We start from the raw sequence: 23,145 nt of genomic DNA on the forward strand, positions 1-23,145 counted from the left end.
TCAGTTATTTTAGGAAGTGTATTTTTCAGAGGTTGAGGACACACGCCCATGATACAGCCTCAGGAGGTCCTGATAACATGTACCCAAGGTGGTCAGAGCACGGTTTGGTTTTATACATTTTACGGAGACATGAGACACCAATCAACATATGGAAGGTGAACATTGGTTTAGTCTGGAAAGGCAGAACAACCCGAAGCAGAAGTGGGAAGACTCTAAGTAGGGAGGGAGCTTCTAGTTCATAGGTAGAAAAGATACACTTTTTGAGGCATTGTTTTGAGTTTCTGATTAGCTTCTCCAAACGAAGCAATCAGATACGCATTTATCTCAGTGAGCAGAAGGATAACTTTGAATAGAATGGGAGGCAGGTTGGCCCTAAGCAGTCCCAGCTAGACTTTTCCCTTTAGCTTAGTGATTTGGGGGCCCCAAGATTTATTTTCTTTTCACAGTGGAGTTTGAATGTTCTCCCCATGTTTGCATGGGTTTTCTCTAGTACTCGGGTTTCCTCTCACATCCTAAAGCTGTGTACACTGGCTTAATTGATATGTCTAGATGTTCCCGCTCTGCATGTGTGTGGGTATGTGTGAGTGCACCCTGAGATGGGATGACGTCCTGTCCAGAACTGGTTCCTGCCTTGTGCCCTGAGCTGCCAGGATGGGCTCTGGTCATGCTTGACCCCGAACTGGAATAAGCAGATTATAAAATGAATGAATAAATGAATACAAATTATTGTAAAATAAAAATTTATAAAGTATATGAAGAAAGTAAATCAGGTAAATGCAAGACAATAAACAATGCTATACGGAAGTGCACAGGGAGCCTGCCATGTTTGTGATTGTCTTTGACCTGCATAGTGGTAGAAAGTGCTCCTGACAATTTTCACTTTGCAAACATTTATTCCTTGATTTAACCCACCATAATGACAACAAGTGGCACTCATTGATTCACTAAAACCTGGATAACTAATTACTACTCGAGAGGCTGAGGTGGGAGAATTGATTGAGCCCAGGACTTCAAGGCTGCACTGAGCTATGATTGTGCCACTGCACCCCAGCCTGGGTGACAGAGCAAGACCCTGTCTCTAAAAAATAATTTTGTAAAAATAATCATCTCACTTGTTTTTATCAGTCTTTCTTAAAGGTATGTATAGGTCACATTTAATTCAGTGTTTAATATGAGAAGTATTTAAGTCTTTAGAAGCTTGGTCATTGTTTTGTGACCAGAAATATGCCATAGGAACTTAACTCTTTTCTACATCAATTAATCTATGGTAACGTTGGTTTCGTGATACTCTGTTTTGCTTAAAGTTGTAGTTTCCAAGAACCTATTGACGATTTTAAGTGAGGACATATTGTATAGTCAAATGCTCCAGGGTCTTCTTTTGGTTTAAAAATAAAATGGCGGTAACTGGAGATTTTAACCCCACTGCTTTGGGAAAGCAATACATTAATACATCTCATTCAAGTTTTGGGTGGAAGAAGAAAGAAAAACTAAGTTACCTAAGTCGAGCTAAAGTAAACAAAATTGAAATCCTAAAGGCATTTTGGATAACTCATTGAACCTAAGAACTGTACCTATAGTTGGACTTCACAAGGGACTGTGAGAATTCTTCTCTAACACACCTCTGCTTCACTGTGCTCCTGGCTACCCCCTTTCTATGTCCTCTTACTTTAGTTGACCAGCTTAGACTGTCATGGAACATCAAGGAATTCAGTGCAGATGATTGGCTCAGCCTGGGCCAGGCTTCTCCCCTGATCAAATCAGCTGTGGCCAGGGGAGCAGTGTCAGGGAGTACACAGAGCACACTGAGCCCACTCTGCATGTGGTGGGAGGAGGGTTAGAGAGGCAGAGTTTGGAAAAGGGGTGCTCATGAGCTAGGCATGTGTCCAAAAATGTGCCTACCACAGTACATTACAATAAAATTCAAGTAAAACTTGAAATGAGGTAGTCAACACAAATCTTATGTTTGGTCCATAATATTTCTAGAATAATTAAATGTTGTGTCATTACATTCTAGTATTTCTAGTCCATAGCTTTAAAAATGATATTATTATGGAAAGTACTTCTCTTAGAGTATATTTCAGTGATCATATTCTTTTTTTGTTTGTTTGTTTGTTTTTTGAGATGGAGTCTTGCTGTGTCGCCCAGGCTAGAGTGCAGCGGTGCGATCTCGGCTCACTGCAAGCTCTGCCTCCCGGGTTCACACCGTTTTCCTGCCTCGGCCTCCCGAGTAGCTGGGACTACAGGCCCTGCCACCATGCCTGGCTAATTTTTGTATTTTTAGTAGAGATAGGGTTTCACCATGTTAGCCAGGATGGTCTGGATCTCCTGACCTCGTGATCCACACACCTCAGCCTCCCAATCAGTGATCATAGTCTTTTAAGAAGAAATTTAAATTATTTTTTATTTATAATTGGCAAAAGCTTATGACATTTGAAGCTTGTTTTGCTTAACCAAGTATTCAGTAATTCAGCCACACTGGGCCTTGAGCTGTTTGGGACAGAAGCACTGCATGTATAAATCTAACAATTACACTTGTCTCAGTCTTATCTGAGCCTGTGGTCAAGGCCAGACAGCTGCTGAAAGGTTGAGTAATTCTAACTGATGGAACGAATGTCCATCTGCGTAAAAGCAGACATTTTGAAAATGTCTCAATCTTTATCATGATGAATCAACTTAGAGTCATTTACCAATCTGTACCCTCCTCCTTGACTCTTCCACCTATTGCACCACTGAGTTACGATGTTACATGGATGCACACAAGCATCTAACCAACATAAATAATTAGTACTTTTGTTTAGAAAATGGATTAATCAATGATCCTTGCTTTGTATGAATTTTCATTCTTTAACAGGCCATATTGACTACCCCAGCAACAACACTTGACACAACCCCACTTATTTGAGTCCACATCCCTATACTAATTATAAAAAGAAAAAAAAAATGCTGGATCTAGTAATTTTTAAAAATGAGTTGGAACAAAGTTATATAAGCAACAACTCAAAACATGCTTCATAATTACAGATATAAGCAGATGTACATAGAGATATGGAGTGCTGGCAGGAAATAAAATTCAGAGACACAAGTCTCTAAGTAACCAAACATTTTTATCCTTCTCTGGTTTAGCCTAATACTAATCCCTCAAGGCTAATTTGGTACAGATAAAATCTTACTCAGAAGCCTCAGTAAATAAAACATCTGAAAGCCTTCCCACAAACATTAGGAATGCTTATTTTTCAAATAGAAAAGTGTTTATCTTTTGCCTTTCACACTGTCTGACCTCCTAATAGGAGACTTAAGAAGAGGCAGTGACATTTTCCAGCATTGACTATGTATGTGTTCAGCACTTTGCGTGTAGTATCTCATTTAATCTTTATAATAACCTTGTTGTACACATGAAACTGAGGCTCTGAAAATGTTGTCACTTGCCCGAGATTATCCACTTAAAGTATAACATTAATGAGTATGAATGAATTATATAGACATATAATAATATAGACATAATATATAATTCATTCATACTCACACTCTTTCTACCATGCAAAATTGAGATGGTGGATTTATCCAGGCAATAGGTATTACTGTTTGAAATATGTATGGCATGACTTTCAATATTGTTTCTGTACTAAATGATAATTAAATATAAGCATCCCTCATGGAAAGAAGACACTAGAAGACTTAGATCCAAGTTAGGTGTGGGATTTGGAGCCAACATAACATTTATAGGCCTCAGTTTTCTTAGTCTATTTATTTAATGTGTCCCCTCATCCCCCCTCACTCTCTACACACTTGTCCCATTTATATGTTTTATCTCAGTAAGAAGTAACAGATATAAGATGCAACGTAAATGTAATATAAAAGAAATATTGCCCTTAATTATTTATGTCCTACTTATTTGGAAACCAAGGTTCAAAAAAGTAAATACCACCCCATCTCTTTCACTGCTGTATCCCCAGTGCCTACACTGCTCTGTGAAATTTAGTAAGCACTCAATAAATATTTGTCATGTGAATGAACAAAAGGGAGAGAGTAAAAACTGGGAAACATGGACCACAAAACAAACCCTGCTATAGTACTTTCTCTCTGTGTGATCATTTTCTGTTTATTTGTCAACACCTTCCACTGGTTGTCTTCAACGCTATTTTCCCGCTAGAACAGTATCTGGCCCTGCCATATGATAGGCCCTCAATAAATAAAAATTGTCAAAAAGTTTGAAAATATAGGGCTTTTTGCCGGGCGCGGTGGCTCAAGCCTGTAATCCCAGCACTTTGGGAGGCCGAGACGGGCGGATCACGAGGTCAGGAGATCGAGACCATCCTGGCGAATACGGTGAGACCCCGTCTCTACTAAAAAATACAAAAAAACTAGCCGGGCGAGGTGGCGGGCGCCTGTAGTCCCAGCTACTCCGGAGGCTGAGGCAGGAGAATGGCGTAAACCCGGGAGGCGGAGCTTGCAGTGAGCTGAGATCCGGCCACTGCACTCCAGCCTGGGCGACAGAGCCAGACTCCATCTCAAAAAAAAAAAAAAAAAAAAAAAAAGAAAATATAGGGCTTTTTACCTCATTATCACCTGGAAGTTAATGTGGGAAGTAGGTTTGCATATCAGTGTATGTTTCTTCAAAGACACATTTACAAAGCAATCATAGAAGATTGTAACTGAGAGTAAATCAGAGCAAATTAAGGCAAATAAAAAAATACAGAAAATCAACTAAATATTTCACTGTGTTTCCAGAATTTGAGGTATCCTGAATTTATTGGGTAAGAATGAAGTTCTTATGAAAGAATGAATGTATGAATTAACTAAAAAAAAAAAAAAAAAAAAAAACTAATCATTAAGTAGATCCTGACCCTTTGTTGGTCAGTAACTTATTGCCTAACCCAGGTGAATTTGTGTTCTGTGCCATTAAAAAAGAGCCTGTTCATTTTATGTTGTTTTCTTCCTTAGTCTGTGAATTTCTGGTACGTGCTGGTGATGAATGATGAGCACACAGAGAGGCGATATCTGCTGTTTTTTCTTCTGAGTTGTGGACTACCAGCTTTTGTGGTGATTCTCCTCATAGTTATTTTGAAAGGAATCTATCATCAGAGCATGTCACAGATCTATGGACTCATTCATGGTGACCTGTAAGTACATCCAGGCAACACATTGCCCTGGCTTTCATGTACCTAAGCAGATTTTGTTGCCATAAGAGCTGTGATTGAATACATACTGGGAAGATCTTTGTTTTTCTGCCACAGTGTCCAAAGCTCTGCTTACTCTAATTACTCTTCTAAATAGGAAACTATGGCCTCTCAAGTTTCTTTAGTAGATGCAGTTTCCTCAAGTGAGTTGGTGTATCAAACAGTTCATGGTAATTTGTACATTAGCATTTAGTTTATTAGATTGAAGTAAACAATAATATTTAGCAAAATCAGGGCACTATGAAATATTTGATAAAGAACTAGTAAAAAAAGTTGGAGTGTTGGCACATTATCTAAGCAGTGTGTTTTTGGTGAGAGAGGGGGATGGCAGCCACCATCACCCATAAGATCCCTGAATACCAAACAACTGCATCACAGTGAATGGAGAGTGTCTGCAGAAGTGCATAGGAACAAGACAAGGTCAACTTGGTCTTAGATATTCTTGTTAAAATACGCTTTTAATCTTAAAATCTTAACACTTTTTATGTACATATGTATATATATATATATGTGACTTAATCCTAAATCTGGTGTCTTGTGGCTTTGAGGACCACTGAGCCCTTCTTATTAGCTCCACATGTATGGGGTGGAAAAACACTTTGCAATAGTAAAGCTCAACCAACTCTCTTGGTATAAGGAGGAGAAAAAGTAAAATTCTAAATAAGAAAAAACAGCCTATTCACAGTCTTATGAAGACAGTATTACTTAATTGTCTAACAGGTTATTATGAAGATAAAATTAGTTAATAGACATGAAAAATATTGAAAGTTAAAGTACTATATCAGCAGAAGTCATTTTAATAGAATTATTGTTTCTGATCAGTTATATACATAATAAATACTTGTTATTGATATATACAAATGTATTGCACACATAGGCAATCACAAACACATACCCCATACCACATTCAGATGAAGGAGGCTAGCTATGTAAAACACACACTCAAACACACAAACATACACAAACATACAAACACAATGCACACTAATATACCATATATTTTTGTAATTCTGTCTTTTTATTGAAATTCAAAAGACTCCCTAATACTGGTTATTTTATAATATTATAATGTGTTTTATGCATATACAAGTCTATATTCCTGTAATCTTCTAAAAAGGAACGATGGCATCTTTTCAGAATTATATTATGATTTTTTACATTTTACCACCCCTTGCATTAATTTAAATCTTGGACTGCCAAGGTTAATTTCAGAAAATTCTACATCATTCCTTGTGACATGCAAAGTAACCATGAAGCAAGTCGTGGTGGCTAGCAGACTGTTCTTTTCATGAGCTTCCTGGCAAGGCAGGACTTACTTAATTTTAGCATTACATGTATACCCATCCGGCCTTGCTAAATGGACCCAATGAATGTAATATTAATTAGAAAAAACTATCTTGTTCGTTTTAAAAGGATTTCTAAAGGGAGAAATAAACTATGATCAAAGAATGTCCAAATGAACTTACTCAAAGTGTTTGCCTTCTTAAGCTTTTGGCAAATGTTCTCTGTGACCAACTAAATTATAACAAGTGAAATGTAAAATATAGTTACTTCTACCTGGTTTTAATCTTAAGGAATTGTTAGACCAGAGATCGGGCGTGGTGGCTCACGCCTGTAATCCCAGCACTTTGGGAGGCTGAGACAGGCAGATCACAAGGTCAGGAGATCGAGACCATTCTGGCCAATGTGGTGAAACCCCGTCTCTACTAAAAATACAAAAAGTAGCTGAGCATGGTGGTGCATGCCTGTAGTCCCAGCTACTCAGGAGGCTGTGACAGGAGAATCACTTGAACCCGGGAGGCGGAGGTTGCAGTGAGTCAAGATCACACCATTACACTCCAGCCTAGGTGCCAGAACAGGACTCCAACTCAAAAAAAAAAAAAAATTACTAGATCAGCGTGTCTAACCATTGCATTACAGGTTACTTTTCTCCTTAATTCACAAAGAATATTCCTAAATCATTCCCATATGAATTTATTCTAGCTTGTAAAAATTCTGTATCTTTAATATTACTTCAATTTTAATATAAGGTTATAAACTGACATATTATTGATACTAAAATATTGTATACTTATATCATCATTTTAAAGCATGCCATTTCTCTAGAGGTCATGATAGATTTATGGTTGTATGAACTAATGGCTCATCTGTTGACCAGTGGTTACTTCATAGTATTTTGCTTTTCTTCTAGGCTCTTCCCTAGAAGAATTTTAAAATTCTTAGCTCATTATGGAAGAGCTAAGAATTTTTAAAAATGCCTCAAGGGGAAAATCTCCAAGTATCTTGTTCACTTCTTTCTGGAACGTGTTTTCTCAAGTTCTCTTTCCTGCCAGCCCTGAAGTCTAATTTTTGTTTCCTTAGCTCTTTGAGATTGCCAAATAATTCACTGGCTTTCCTGGTTCTCAGCATCTTTCCTCATCCTGGATTTTCAGTCTCCCTTTCTTCTCCAAGTATTAATAGGCAAATACCCTGGAGGGAAAAGTGGTATGCTGAGTGTAGCACTGATTTCAGTGAGCTTCTCTTCTTTACAAGTTTGGCCTCTCAATCTTGCCTGCCTCAACAGCTTTATAGTGCCTTCAAACAAAAGGTTTTGTTTCGTTGATTTTGCTTTAATTTTATTTTTTCTGATTATTCTAGATAGAATTATAAATCATGTACAAGCTATTTCACTAAACGTAGTTCAGTATTTTAAGATGGATTTTATAGATAGTGTGAATAGATAGTCTACATTTTAAATGGTAATACGCTGGTTAAGTGTTACTGATTAAATATAGCCAAAGTCCAAAATTTTACCAAATAATTTATATAATCAAGTGTTAAATTTCTTATGGAAAGCAGTGAAAACACTTTAAATGCTTGTGTTTCCTAAGTGCTGACTTTGGTCTACTTTTCTCCCTATACATTGTTGTCTATTCTTAGGGCTTGCCATTTTCTATATAATAACCCCAGAAGTTGTGTCTCTAGCCTATAAAACATTTTTCTGAGCTCCATACCCATATTATATATTCCATACCCATATTATATATTCAAACGTCTCAGAAACATCTTTACCAGAGTGACACACAGCTATTTCATATTTAGTATGTTTAAAATTGATATCCTAAAATGCTTTGACCCACATTCTTTATGAAATGTCCACTGTCCACCCACATACACAGGCTGTGAACCCAAGTTACTTTCTACTTCTTTCACCTGACACTCCATATTCTACAATCATGGATTATTTTCTAGTCTAACTCCTAACTGTTTGTTTTCCTAATCCAGTTTCTCATTTCAACCATCATCTCTTACTTCATCACCATCTCTTCAGTTCAGCCTCTGTCTTCTTTGGTATGTTGAGTTGCCTCCTAACTTGTGCCCCTACCTATAATTTCTTCATTTTATAATCTATGCATTAAATTCTGAAATATGCAAGTGATCGTATTACTCTGATGCTTAAAACCCAGTGGTTGCCTTTCGTTACCTTCAAGGTCATAGCTTGATAGGTCATCCATGGTTTGACACTAAACTGCTGAACCGGCTTTTTAAAAATCATTCTTCCCACTCTCCTCCCTTGTTTTCCTTTGTAACTGAATTGCTTGATTTTTCCCATGATCTCTTATTTCTATACCTTTGAATATATCTTTTATATCTCAAATGCCTTTCTTTCATTTGTCTGCCTACAAAGTCCCTATTTTTCCTCGAAGCATCAGCTTAAATATCAACTTAGTAAAGCATCTGTTTTCAGATTAAAATGCTACCACTTATATATAGCCTTGGTAGACTCATAACTTTTCATAAATCCTAAGATTGTACTAATTATACTATGTTGAAAATATTTGTTTATGCCATTCATGTAACTTGAAATTCAGCCTGGAGAACAGTGATTACTTACCGACTATATGGAAAGGGTTGGTAAGTTTATCCCTTAGTGGAAATATCTCAAGTAGAAAAAGGAAGGCCTTAACAATCCAGTGTAAGTTTACACAAATAACAGTTTAGAAAAAACTTTCATGTTTCCTCTACACAATAACATACACATGCACAATAAAGATTTCATACAACAATATGATTAGTAAAGATATCTAATATATTTAGAGGTCACCAAATGATATATCTCAATATTTTAAACACCACCTGAGGCGTCAAATCTTATAAGAAAGAAATTTTCTTATATGTACATAAGAGATCAAATTCTAATTTACCAAGACAAATATGTATTTTTCAACCTAGATTTAAATTGCACAACCTGATTTGGAGAAAAGTCAAAAGTACCTATAAAATTTAAAATGTCCTTTTTTCTATAAAGTAGAAAACCCAATATAAACTTAATATTGCTGCTTTGCCACTGAACTAGATGATGCTATGGATCTATGAGGAATCATACTTTACTCAAAGTTAATAGGAGGAGGCACCTACACTGTCAAAGTTTTCTAAAGCAGCATTCCCCAGCCTTTTTGGCACCAGGGACTAGTTTTGTGGAGGACAGTTTTTTCACGGATAGGGCCTGGGAGTGGGAAGTGGTTTTAGGATGAAACTGTTCCACCTCAGATCATTAGGCATTAGTTAGATTCTCATAAGGAGCACTCAACTGGGATCCCTCACATGCACCGTTCACAATAGGGTTCACACTCCTATGATAATCTAATGCCTCCACTGATCTGACAGGAGGCAGACCTCAGGCGGTAATGCTGGCTCGCCCACCGCTCACCTCCTACTTTGCGGCCCTGTTCCTAATAGTCCACGGCCCTGGGTTTGGAGACCCCTAAAATATATATTCATTACTTTTGAATTTAGTGCTAGAAATGCTTCCAACTTCCTTTCTATCTTATAATTGAACAGTGCTTAAACTGAAACAAAGGCAAAAGTAAATGAATCTGCCCCTGAATGATTGCTATTTGTTACCAGAAATAACTCTATTGAGAGTACCTGGAAGTAGTCTATTGGGTAGTTTTATATGGAATATCTTTGGAAGTAGTCACCTACTTTTCTTGGGATAGATTTTTGGCTACTTTAGGTAAAGAAAACAAGCTAAAGGAGACCTTATCATGCAAAGCGTAGGGGAAAAGAGAATATAAAAAAAGTCAAGACCCAGGGTGTAAGTAAAGGGAATGTGGTCCTGAGGGGTGTTCTTACGTAGAGAATATGCCTTTTTTCTGGAACCCCAGTTATGTGAATATTGATAGAGTGATTGGAATGAGTGCCAAAGACATGCCATACAGAGGTGAGGACAATGAAGACATTACTTACTTTTATCTCAATATTCTAACTTCTAAACAACCCCAACACGTTAATAAATGTCAATAGCAGTAAAAATGACACAATAAAGATGATAGGTTGTTTTGTACTTCCAAAATGCCTGCTTTTTTTCATCCTTGCTAATTCTTATGAATTCAAACTTAAGAAAAATCAACAAATAACTTATTGAATAATGACTATATATAAAGGCTTAAGTTAATTCTCTTCTAAGCATAGAATTTGATTGTAATGAAAAATTGCATAGTTTCATAAATTAATTTTAAAATTGATTACAGTCTTTTAGTTTTTTTGTTGTTTGTCTTTAATTTGTGGAGACAAGGTCTTGCTGTGTTGCCCAGGCTAGTCTCAAACTCCTGGGCTTATGCAATTTTCCCATCTCCCAGAGTGCTAGGATTACAGGCATGAGCCATCATGCCCAGTCTAGTTTTTTAGTATTTTAGTTTTTTAGTATTTTAGCATTATGTTTTACTTTAGATACACTAAACAAATCTTTATTAAAACCTACTCTTATTATCCTGCTTCTGAACTGAATTACCAGTTTTGCTAAATCCTCTGAAAACAATCTAATTTTGCAAGCTGTATTAGAAGAAATGTTATTAATATAGAGGACAAATCTCTATTTTAAATTAGAACTAAATAGAAGTAATTGTACTGTATGGGAAATATGATATAATACGAGAGTCTTTATTTTCATTAAATTACTTTAAAAGAGAATCATGAAAAAATGTTTTTTAGAGAGCATGTTTACTTGTTGTCTGAGGAGTGAACAAAGTCGCCATATATCTTTGAAAAGGAATGTTGTCAGGATCTCTTCATGCATTTGCTCAGGTAGGGATATAGTACTGCCTGTGGGTGCACAGGCACACACATAAAGAGATAAAAATACATCCACATAAAAATAGCAACCTCAGACTAGCATTTTCTATCTATTCAGACCCTAAGATTAAAAAATATTGAAAGTACGTTTCCCCACAAAGTCTTCTTAGAATAATGGAATCTAAGGGTTAGAAAATGTCTAGCTTGCTCTAATAAAGTCTCCCCCACATCCTTAAAAACATGATTCAAATTCTTGTTCAAAGGCTTGTTAGCTCCTTCAAATTTTTATTCTAAACGTGCTCAGTATATCTGACTTTTTATGGTGATTAATTATACAATTTATTCTGCTAATACCTTGTTATCTTAGTTTGATTTACAGTATTATCACTCTAAACAACAACCTTAGCTTTTCTGATTACCGCTTTGTGTCTCTGAGAAAAATTCCAACTAATGTTTTGAGTTATGTCTCGCTTGGCTTCTCTTAGTTCCTGGATCCTCCTCTTTGCACACAAGGTAGAACCTAGGTGTAAAAAGAACTTTATCAAGCTTTTAATGCAATCTCCATGTAGTTCTTGAGTAACCTTGACAGCATTGCTGACATTCTTTCACTTTATGTTTGAACTCTTCCATGAGAAAGAACATACTTTCTCCCAAGACTTCTTTGTGTAGAATAGGAAACTATCTCTTTTAGATTCTGGTTTAATATCTAATTGATGGGTTCATTGCAAATAAGCAAAATAATGTGATGTTTTCCACATGATAATCCTTTAAATATTTCTCCCAGTTCTGTTTTTCAATCTAAACATTTCTGATTGGTTTATATAGTTTCTTATGCAACATCTCTTCACTGTTTTGATCGATCTCTTCTAAACTAGGTCTATGTCAATTCTTCTTTTTAGCTTTTATTTTAAGAATTTTAAACTTATAGAAATATTGCAAAAGTTATACAGAGTTTACATATACCTTTTATCCAGTGTGCATGCATACTTACATAATTATAGCACAATGATCATAACTAGGAAATTAACAATGATAAAACCCTTTAAACTGCAGACCTTGTTCAGATTTCACCAGGTTTCCCCCAATGTCTTTTTTCTACTCTGAAATCCAATGCACTATGTCCCATTATCTTTAGTGCTTCTGTGTCCTTGGTCTTCAATCTGACAATTTCTCTGTCTTTCCTTGGTTTTCACCTTTTTTTTTTTTTTTTTTTTTTTGACAGAGTCTCACTCTGTCACTCCAGCTGCAGTGCAGTGGCATGATCTTGGCTCACTGCAACCTCCGCCTCCAGGGTTCAAGTGATTTTCCTGCCTCAGCCTCCCGAGTAGCTGGGACTATAGGCATGTGCCACCACGCCTAGCTAATTTTTGTGTTATTAGTAGAGACAGGGTTTCACCATATTGACCAGGCTGGTCTCGAACTCCTGACTTCGTGATCCGCCCACCTCGGCCTCCTAAAGTGCTGGGATTATAGGCATGAGCCACCAGGCCCGGCCGGTTTTCACTTTTGAAGAGTACTGGTCAATTATTTTATAGAATAACTCCAAACTTCTCTGATATTTTTTCAAGATTAGATGGAATTTATACATTTTTGGCTAGAATGACACAGAGTGTTAAAGTACAAGTTTTTTCATATGAACATATGTTTTCAATTCTCTTGAGTATATGTCTAGGAGTAGAATTTGTTGGGTCATATGATTTAACTTGCTGGTTTCAAGATTATCTCATTGTCTTTGGCTTTCAACAATTTATATGTCTAGGTGTGGGTCTGTCCGTTAAACTTCTTGGATATATGGATTAATGTTTTTCATCAGTTTGGAGAGTTTTCAGCCATTGATTTATCAAATATCCTTTCTTCTCCTCTCCTCTGAGTCTTTTATTATGCATATGTTGGCACATTTGATGCTGTTCCACAAAAATCTAAGGCTGTGTTAATTTTTCTTTGCTCTATTTTTTTTTCTGTTCCTCAGTTGTGATAACCTCTATTGACCTGTCTTCACATTTACCAATTTTTTTTCTTCTTCCTGGTTGAATCTGTTGTTCAGCATCATTAGTAAAATTTTCATTTTGGTTATTTTTCTGTTCTTTTCTTTCTTTCTTCCTTTCTTCCTGTCTTCCTGTGTTCCTTTCTTCCTTTCGACAGAGTTTCGCTCTTGTCATCCAGGCCGGACTGGAGTGCAATGACATGGTCTTGGCTCACTGCAACCGCTGCCTCCCAGGTTCAAGCAATTCTCCTGCCTCCGCCTCCCTAGTAGCTGGGATTACAGGCAACCACCACCACGCCCAGCTGGTTTTTATATTTTTAGTAGAGACGGGGTTTCACGATGTTGGCCAGGCTGGTCTCTAAGGTGATCCACCCACCTATGCCTCCCAAAGTGCTGGGATTACAGGTGTGGGCTGCCATGCCCACCCTAGTGGTTGTACTTTTCAATTCAAGAATTTCTATGTGGTTCTTTTTTATGATTTCTATCTCTTTGATATTTTCTATTTGATAAGGTGTAATTCTCATATGTTCATTTAGTTATATGGATATAGTTTCTTTTATGTTTTGAACATAATTAAAATAGCTAATTTAAAGTATTTGTTCAGTAAATCTAACATCTGGTTTTCTTGAGGGATAGTTTCTATTCATTATTTTCTTGTGTATACATCATACCTTGGTTTTTTGCTTATTTTGTAAATTTTCATTGAAAATTGGACATTCTATGTGGAAAATTTAGAAATCATAAATTTTTCTCTCAGGGTTTGTTGTTTCTGTTCATAGGAGTAGTTGCTGTTTATTAACTTTTCTGAATTTACAGATTTGATTTCATAAATCTATATTCTTTGTCACACGTGACCACTGACATCTCTTGTTTCATTAATTTAGTGGTCAGCTAATGATTGAACAGAGATTTCCTAAAATGCCTGTAACCAATAAATCTCCCAGTCTTTGCCAGAAAGCTGTATGTGCATGTTGGGGCGTGACTTCAGCACTCTACCAGGAAGTTAGTAACTGTCTTAGCCTTCGCATTATGTACATCCTCAAAGTCAACCAGTGGTGAGAGAGCCTAGGGCCTTCTCAGGTCTTTGCTGAACATGAGCAAAGCCTCAAGCATGCCCATGGCCTTTTACATTCCCAGGAATGTATTGGAGCTTTCCAAAGCCTATGTGTATATCTCATACTCCAGCTTTTCTTCTAAGCTTTTGAGGTTTTTTGCTCAATTGTTGTTATCCCCTGGCTCAGATAGCCATGATGTTAAATCATGTGCTTTTAGTTGTTTTTAACAAACAACCCCCTGTCTCCTTACCCCATACCCAAGGAATATATTTTTTGCATTGACTGAACTCTGAGATACATGAAATACAGAAAGCCTTGCAAGTTGGGATTTTCTTTGAGACTGAAGCTTTGAAAGAGCTCCAGCTTCATTTTGCTCCCCAAAGCCCCTCTCCAGTGGGTGCCAGAGTGTACCCAGAATGCAGACTATTTTTCAAGGCTATATGAGTCTAGAGAGTTTCCCCAGCCATGCCTTCTATACAGCCTGTGGAACTGTGAGTTAATTAAACCTATTTTCTTCATAAATTACCCAGCCTCAGGTAGCTTTTTATAGTAGTGTGAAAATGGACTAATATAGAAAATTGGTACCTGGAGTGGGGCATTATAATGAAGACACCTGAAAAGCTGGAAGCAACTTTGAAATGGGGTAACAGGCATAGCTTGGAACAGTCTGGAGGGCTCAGAAGACATGAAGATGAGGGAAAGTTTGTAACTTTCTAGAGACTTGTTAAATTGTTGAGACCAAAGTGCTGATAGTGATATAGACAATGAAGTTCAGGCTGAGGTGGCCTCAGATGGAGATGAGGAACTTACTGAGAACTACAGTAAAGGTCACTTTTGCTAAGCTTTAGCAAAGAGACTGGTGTCATTGTGCCCCTGCTCTAGGGATCTCTGGAACTTTGAAATTGAGAGAGATGATTTAGGGTACCTTGCAGAAGAAATTTTTAAGCAGCAAAATGTTTAAGATGTGACCTGGCTGCTTCTAAAGGCCTATGCTCATTTGCATAAAGAAATGACCTGAAATTGGAACTTATATTTAAAAGGGAAGCAAAGCATAAAAGTTTGGAAAATTTGCAGCCTGGCTATGAGGTAGAAAAGAAAAACCCATTTTCAGGGGAGAAATTCAAGCCAACTGCAGAAATTTGCATAAGTAAATAGGAGCTGAGTGTTAATAGCTAAGACAATGGGGAAAGTGCCTCCTAGGCATTTCAAAAACCTTCACAGCAGCCTATCCCATTACAAGCCCAGAGGTCTAGGAGGGAAAAATGGACCAGGCTCAGCACCCCACTGCTGTGTGCAACCTCAGGACATGGTACCCTGCATCCCAGCCCCTCCAGCTCCAGCTGTGGCGAAAAGGGCCAGAGATATATCTTAGGCCACTGCTCCAGAGGGTGTAAGCCATAAGAATCCTTGGCAGCTTCCACATGGTATTAAGCCTGTGGGTGCACAGAGTGCCAGAGTTGAAGCCTGGGAGACTCCAACTAGATTTCAGAGGATGTATGGAAATGCCTGGATGTCCAGACAGAAGTCTGCTGCAGGGGTAGGACACTCATGGAGAACCTCTACTAGGACAGTACAGAGGGAAAATGTGGAGTTGGAGTCCCTACACAGAGTCCCCACAGAGAGTCACAGAGTCCCCATTGGGACACTGCCTAGTGGAGCTGTGAGGAGAGGGCCACTGTCCTGCAGACCCCAGAATGGTAGATCCACAGACAGTTTGCACCATGTGCCTGGAAAAGCAGCAGGCACTCAATGCCAGCCCATGAAAGCAGCTGTGGAGGCTGTACCCTGCAGGGCACAGGGTCAGAGTTGACCAAGGCCTTGGGAGCCCACGCCTAGTGTCAATGTCACCTGGATGTGAGACACAGAGTCAAAGGAGATTATTTTGGAGCTTTAAGATTTAATGACTGCCCTGCTGGGTTTTGGATATCCATGGGACCTGTAGTCCCTTTGTTTTGGCCAATTTCTTCCTTTTGGAATGGAGTATTTACCCAATTCCTGTACACCCGTTGTATCTTGGAAGTAACCAACTTGTTTTTTTATTTTAGAGGCTCATAGGCGGAAAGGACTTGGCCTGACTCTCATTAAGATTTTGGACTTGAACTTTTGAGTTAATGCTGAAATGAGTTAATATTTGGGAGGTTATTGAGAAGACATGATTGTGTTTTGAAATGTGAGGACATGAGATTTGGGAGGGGACAGTGACGGTATGATATAGTTTGGTTATGTATCCCCACTCAAATCTCATGTTGAATTATGATCCCGAGTTTGGAGGTGGGGCCTAGTGGGAGGTTATTGGATTATGGGAGTGGTTTCTAATGCTTTAGCACCATCCCCAGAATGCTGTCTTGTGATAGAGTTCTCATGAGATCTGGTTGTCTGAAAGTATGTAGCTTCTCCCCCTTTGCCCTCTCTTTTTCCTGTTCCTGCCATTTAAGACATGCCTCCTTCCTCTTCACCTTCTGCCATGATTGTAAATTTCCTGAGGCCTCCCCAGCCATGTTTCTTGTATAGCCTGCAGAACTATTGGTCAATTAAACCTCTTTTCTTCATAAATTACCTAGTCTCAGGTAGTTCTTTACAGCAGTGTGAGAATAGACTAACACAGCTTCATATCTAGAATACCCAGGTACTGAAATACGAAGACCTAAAATTACATTTTCACAAACTCATTGTATTAAATATGTCTTAAGATATGCCTCTAAAATTATCCTTGATTGGAGTACAGTGGAAAGAGCAGGGGCTTTGGAGGTGGACAGATGAGGAGTCAAATACCGACTGGGGCATGTTCTAGTTGTGTGACACTGAGCAAATTAGTTACCCTCTGTGAGCTTGAAGTTTTCCATCTGTGCAATGGGCATCATAAAACCTGTGTCCTAGGATTGTGATGTGTATTAAGTGAAATGATACCTGTAGGGAAAATGCATATACAGTACCTGGCACAGAGGAGGGGACAATAAGTGAAAGCCACATGTATAAGTCTATGAATGTGTGTCTCATATGAAGTAGTAATTACATGTAAGCAATCAGGCAAGCCCAGTTAAACATTGTTGACCCTATAAGTCCTGGAGAGTTGCTTACCATTTTGTTATCTCCGGCTATTTCGAAAGTATTATTTACATCATTTCCATCCTTTTCTTTTTTACTCATGTTTGACATAAGGATTGCAAGCACTAAATTCTTTAATATTTCTGAAACTCGGAAGCTTCTACCAATGTAAGTTAAGAGCTTGTTTTGTTTTTGTCATAAATGAGAAAGAAAAATGTCTCTAAAGCTTACAATCTTCTATGAGACTGTCTTGGTCGGTGAGTGCTGCTGTACTAGAATACCATAGACTGGATGACTTAAAAAGTGAGCATTATTTTTTTTTAGCACACAATCACAACAAGAACGGGATATCATGTGTACTTTGCAATTTACTTTATGTTTACTGGTAAATAAATAAAATGTTTACTTTTTATCAGTATATAATTCCCGGTATCGGTATGTAATACTCATTTTCTGTGTCAGTATGTAATACCCATTACATGATAATTTATAATATTCTATTGTGTTGATTTAATCAATCTTTTTGACAGACTTCTGAACTATTTCCAGTTCTTCTTTATATCATTGTTGTGATGAATATCCATATATAGGTATCTTTGTATACTTATGTTAATATTTTTGTAGGGAAAATTTCAAGCAGTGGAATGACTCAATGATGTATGTATACTTTTTTACTTTAAAAGATATTGTCAAAGTGTTTTCTAAAAAAGATGCACCTGTTTATACTAAAACAACAAATGATGACAGTGCCTTTTTCCCCACATTCTTGCCAACTCTGGGCATAATAAGTTCTTTTTAATGTTTACCAGTGTGATTTACACACACCTAAATATACACATATATAGTACCTTAAACTTGTATTTCTTTAATTATTAGTTATGTTTTAATAGCTTCATTTATCATGTTACCAGACACTATACTAAGGGCATACTCATATAGAACGCTGTGAGTTTGAATATCTTTGCACAGATCTATATAGCATTTGTTTCTTTTTTGAATTACTTGTTCATCTCCCTACATTAATTTTTCTGATTGTTTGCTCATGTTTTTCAATGATTTGGAGAGTGCTTTGTTCTTACTCTTTTCTCGTTTCCTTCTTTTGGCACTGAGGTGGGCTATATTATAGCTATTAGTTTTTGTCTCTCTTGAATTTTTATTTCTCTATTAACACATCTTTCTCTTATCTATTTTTAAGGAAATTTACATCTTATATGAGATGAGTTTTTGTATATCAAATTGTTTCAGATAATTATTTTAAATATTTTGTGTGCTAATTCAATTTTCCATCTACAATAATAGTACAGTTAACATGTTGAGAACATTTAAAGTTATGTTTAACTTTAACTCAGGATCAAAATGGTGAAAACATATGTTGCCATAAGAACCTCAGTCTATATTCATCGTAATTTATTAACTAGAGGCAGAATCAGGAAGATTAATGATTAGTTTTTAATGCAAAGTGCTAAGAATTTAGGCATTTGAAATATCAAGCGGAATAGAGCATTAGGAAATAGGTAATTGTAAAACTGCGGATGATGAACTTATAATGATAGAGATGTTTATGAGATTACATTTCATCTTTTTTATTCTCTTTAAAAATTTTAGTGATAAAATGGAAAATTGGGCACCTTTTATTGTCAGAAGCTCTGTAATACAAAGTTTTTTTCAATATTTCAAAGATTTCCATTTGGAAAACTGAAAAAAGCTCATACAGCCACAGATGGTCAAGTGTGTATTATTCAGGAAAGAAAACAGTTCTTTATAGAGGAAGTTCTGTTGTAGATGTCTCTAATGAAAAAGGGAATACACACAAACGTAAGCAGCTTGTTAAACAGGATACTTCATACAATTTAAGAAAAACCATTCCTGGCTCAAAAGGATTTTCTGACAACTGATTTTGGGTTTGTATTATTTACTTTGTAGCTTCTCAGAAGCAAGGATCTGCCTACTCTTTCTTTTTCTTAAAATAATGTTATATTTTTCTTATAAAATTAATCAATTTTTTTAGAAATTATGGAAAGCAAAAAATACAATAAAAATAAAAATCAGAGGTATCCTCATCATTTAGATATATACACTTGATGTGTTTCTGTTTATGTCTAGATTTATACATTTTTGTTTTATAATAGAAAATTGAGATCTCTCAATTTTATCTCCTGCTTATTTCACTCAATGTCATATTATTAGAATTTCCCATGCCATTGAGTATACCTCAACACTTTTTAATGGATTCACAATGTCTATCTCATGACAGATTTATAAAACATGTTTACCTTTCTTCAGCATTGAACATTAAAATTCTCCCCATCCCCATTTTTAATATTTAAAAACCTGTAGTGAATGTGCTACATTGTATTTCCACTTCACAGATTCCTTGAAATGAAATTACTAGATTAAGGATATAAGACTTTTAGAAATATTGGAATTACCAACTGTCTTCCAGAAAGATTGAAAATTTACAGTCTTAACATTTTTTGAAAGTACCAGTCTCCCAACGCAAGAACTAGTCTTGATTTTTTTTATTAGTGTTATGATTTTGACAGTAAATATTGTATATTAGGTTGATGCAAAAGTAATTGTGATTTTTGCCATTACTTTCGGTGATTCTCCAGAGAAACAGAGCTTACAGGATCTCTGTGTGTGTGTGTGTGTGTGTGTGTGTGTGTGTGTGTGTGTGTGTGTGTGTGTGTTTATAAAGACATTTATTATAAGGAATGGCTCACATTGTCATGAAGGCCAGCTCAAGATCTGTAGGGTGAGTTGGCAAGCTGGAAAACCAGGAGGGCTGATGTTTCAATTTGAGTACAGGGCAGGGAAAAAAAAATGATGTCCCAGTTTGAAGGCTATTGGACAGGAAGAATTCTCTGTTACTCGGGGAAGGATCAGCCTTTTTTCCTCAGGCCTTCAACTGATGGATAAGGCCCACCCACAGTAGGGAGAGCAGTCAGCTTCACTCAGACCACCAATTTTAATGTTAATCTCATCTAAAACCATTCTTACAAAAAACACCCAGAATAATGTTTGACCAATTATCTGTCAAGTTAGGTTCTCCTTTGTGTCTCCATTTTTCTTTTATTTTTGAGACAGGGTCTCACTCTGTTCCCAGGCTGGAGTGCAGTGGTGCAATAATGACTCACTACAGCCTCAACTTCCTGGACTCAAGTGATCCTCCTGCCTCAGCTTCCCTAGTAGCTGGTACTACAGGCATGTACCACCATACCTGGCTAATATTTTTATCTTTTGTAGAGACCAGGTCTCACTATGTTGCCCAGGCTGGTCTTGTGTTGCTGACCTGGAGGAATCCTCCCACCATGACCTCCCAAAGTGCTGAGATTATAGACGTGAGACACTGCACCTGGCCATTTTTCATTTTTTAAGAAGTCTGCAGTGAATGTATTATGTCAAATAATTTAATTATGTCATATAATTTCAAGTTGACACATGAAATTAACCATCACATGTCATGATATGTTATTGTTTTTGTTGCTATTTTTTTAATGAGACTGGGGAATTTAGGCATACTATTATTTATTCATTGGCCATTTTGGACTTATCTTATAAACTGTATTTTTGTCCGTTTTCTTGTTTTGTTATTGATTTGTGAGAATTTTGTTCCTATTAAAGATATTACTTTGTAGTATTCAATGAAAATATTTGCCACACTTTGTGATTTACATTTTTAAATTGCAGTAAAATCTATCCAAGTTTTTGTATATTTTTATTGTATTGTATGTTTCAGAACGTTTTTCTTCTATTAGCTCTTTCAATACCATTTTATTCCATTTCATTTTGGAGGGTTCTTTTTTTCCTGAATATCAATTAACTTATTTGATCTTCCTTCTATCTCACACATTTGCATTATATTCTCTCTAATTATTTTCTCTTTGTGTCTTTTTCTCTCAGTTCTTGCTAATTCAGTTGCAAGCTGTGTTTATTTCCTACAACACTAAATATTGTAACATTATTTTTCTTGATGTTATTCACATCAGAACTCAGAAAATATATTATTATTTTCTAGCATTTTGTGTTACAGCTTAGCCTGATATTATTTTTCCATTTAGGTAAATTTTTTCTTCACCTTCATGAATGCTTATAGTTCTTTAAATTTTTATTTCTATAATGTAAAACTTTGAGTTGAGTATATATAACTAACTATTTTTTCTTAAACTTGTCTGATCTTGGGCGGTCTCGTAAGTCAACAGACGTGGTGTGTTCTGCTCAATGAAATTTTTCAATCTTACACAGTCTATTTGCTATTTTTCCATTGTTCTGGAATCAGAGATATCAAAGTATTGTGAGTACTTTGTCTTTCATGTTCATAATAATCATGTTTTTTTAAAAACAGTGCTCAGCTCTTTGACTTTACCCCATGCATCTGTCACAGTTTCTCCAGTTTGTCTGCTATGAAAGTGATTTTGGATTCTGCAGTGTCATTCTGCTTATTACTGCTTCCAATGCAGATGTCAGGTGTTATTTCATTTTCCCCCATTTCTTTTCCTCTTTGGTTAAATCCCTCAGTCAACCTTTGTCTGAGTCTTATTTTGCTTCTTTTCCTTTGGGTTTGTCTTCTTGGATACTATTTAAACTTCCAAGCCATTTTCTAAATTTTTTCTAATTTTCTAAATTATAATCTTTTCTTCTGAATTTCAGGGCTTTCACTTTTTCTTCTCATGTACCAATGTTGATATTTTTTGTTGAATTTATTGACTCATTCTAGAATGAGATCCCCATGGGGCTTCATGTTGTCCAATACATGAAGTTATGACTTCGGTTCTGTTCACTTTCTTCTTAGAATCTCCATCTTTAAATATACAGCCTAATTTTAAATGTATATACGTTATAATAGCTCAATTAACAATGATTAAGTATTCATTTACTACGGATCTATAGAATGGATGTGGTATTTACCTACTGTTACCTACATAGTCTAGTTATCTGATACTTTAAAAACCAATGAAATATATGGAAAATGTCAGCCCCCTAGTTGTCTCTGTACCTGTGTAATAGATCTTTCCTTACCTCCCAGGGTACCACACTCTAACACAGTCCCCTTTACTTCAGCTACTCCTGTGGAATTGGTGAGCTGCAGCCTCTAAACAATGTATAAAGGTAATTAGGATTGGTTGAAGAGATGAACTGCTAGCAGAAGAAAAGGTCGTACTCAGTCTCAAAAAGAAATTATTTGAGCTGCTCAACTTTTTAGTGGATAGAAATCTTGCACCTTTTAATTGAGTGAATACCAGGTAAACCATTAGGTAACTTGTTTCTTCTTGGGAAATTAAGGTGTAATGAGGTACAAGGGCAGAATAATTATAGGTAGCACAGCTAGAATTAAACCACGTGTATCTGACTTATCCACAGATCCATAGCTGCTCTCAAACATACACTAGAAATCCTGTTCTACTTAAAACACAGTCACTGGTGATATTTTATGTGAATATCTGACAGTTTCTCTGAAGGTGGAGGAAGCAGTGAGGAAAACTGCTTGACATAATTCTGTTCAGTTCTAGAAACAGAAATGATGAGATCCCAGGAGATAACAGTTCTCACCTTGTGGAGCCCTTGATAAACAGGGAGGGAAATCCTGAACGTAATTAGATGTGTGTACACACTAAAATTTAGGAAGATCCATTTTTAAACACTCAGACGAAAATGAGTATTTCATGAACAGAGGTGCTGAAAGGAACGAGTGCCAGAGGAATAAAAGTTTCAAAAGTTAAGTTCCAATGGAATGGTTGGGAATAATTTTAAAGAAAAATATTTACAGTCATCAAATCCAGTATGGGTACATGTATTCTTCCCAGTGGACTCAGATGTAAGAAGGACAGGT

The 23,145-nt window shown here is 36.6% G+C and overlaps 1 protein-coding gene across 1 annotated transcript in view; it reads left to right on the forward strand.

Annotated features, from left to right (window-relative positions):
• ADGRV1 (adhesion G protein-coupled receptor V1) overlaps positions 1 to 23,145 on the forward strand; it is a 594,013-nt gene that overhangs the window by 403,025 nt on the left and 167,843 nt on the right. Inside the window, exon 85 of the mRNA XM_015140403.3 lies at positions 4,942 to 5,120. Coding sequence (XP_014995889.3) covers positions 4,942 to 5,120 — 179 coding nt within the window. The remainder of the gene's footprint in view (positions 1 to 4,941; positions 5,121 to 23,145) is intronic.

This window comes from Macaca mulatta, chromosome 6 (assembly GCF_049350105.2).
Source record: "Macaca mulatta isolate MMU2019108-1 chromosome 6, T2T-MMU8v2.0, whole genome shotgun sequence".
In the NCBI taxonomy this organism is placed as follows: domain Eukaryota; kingdom Metazoa; phylum Chordata; class Mammalia; order Primates; family Cercopithecidae; genus Macaca; species Macaca mulatta.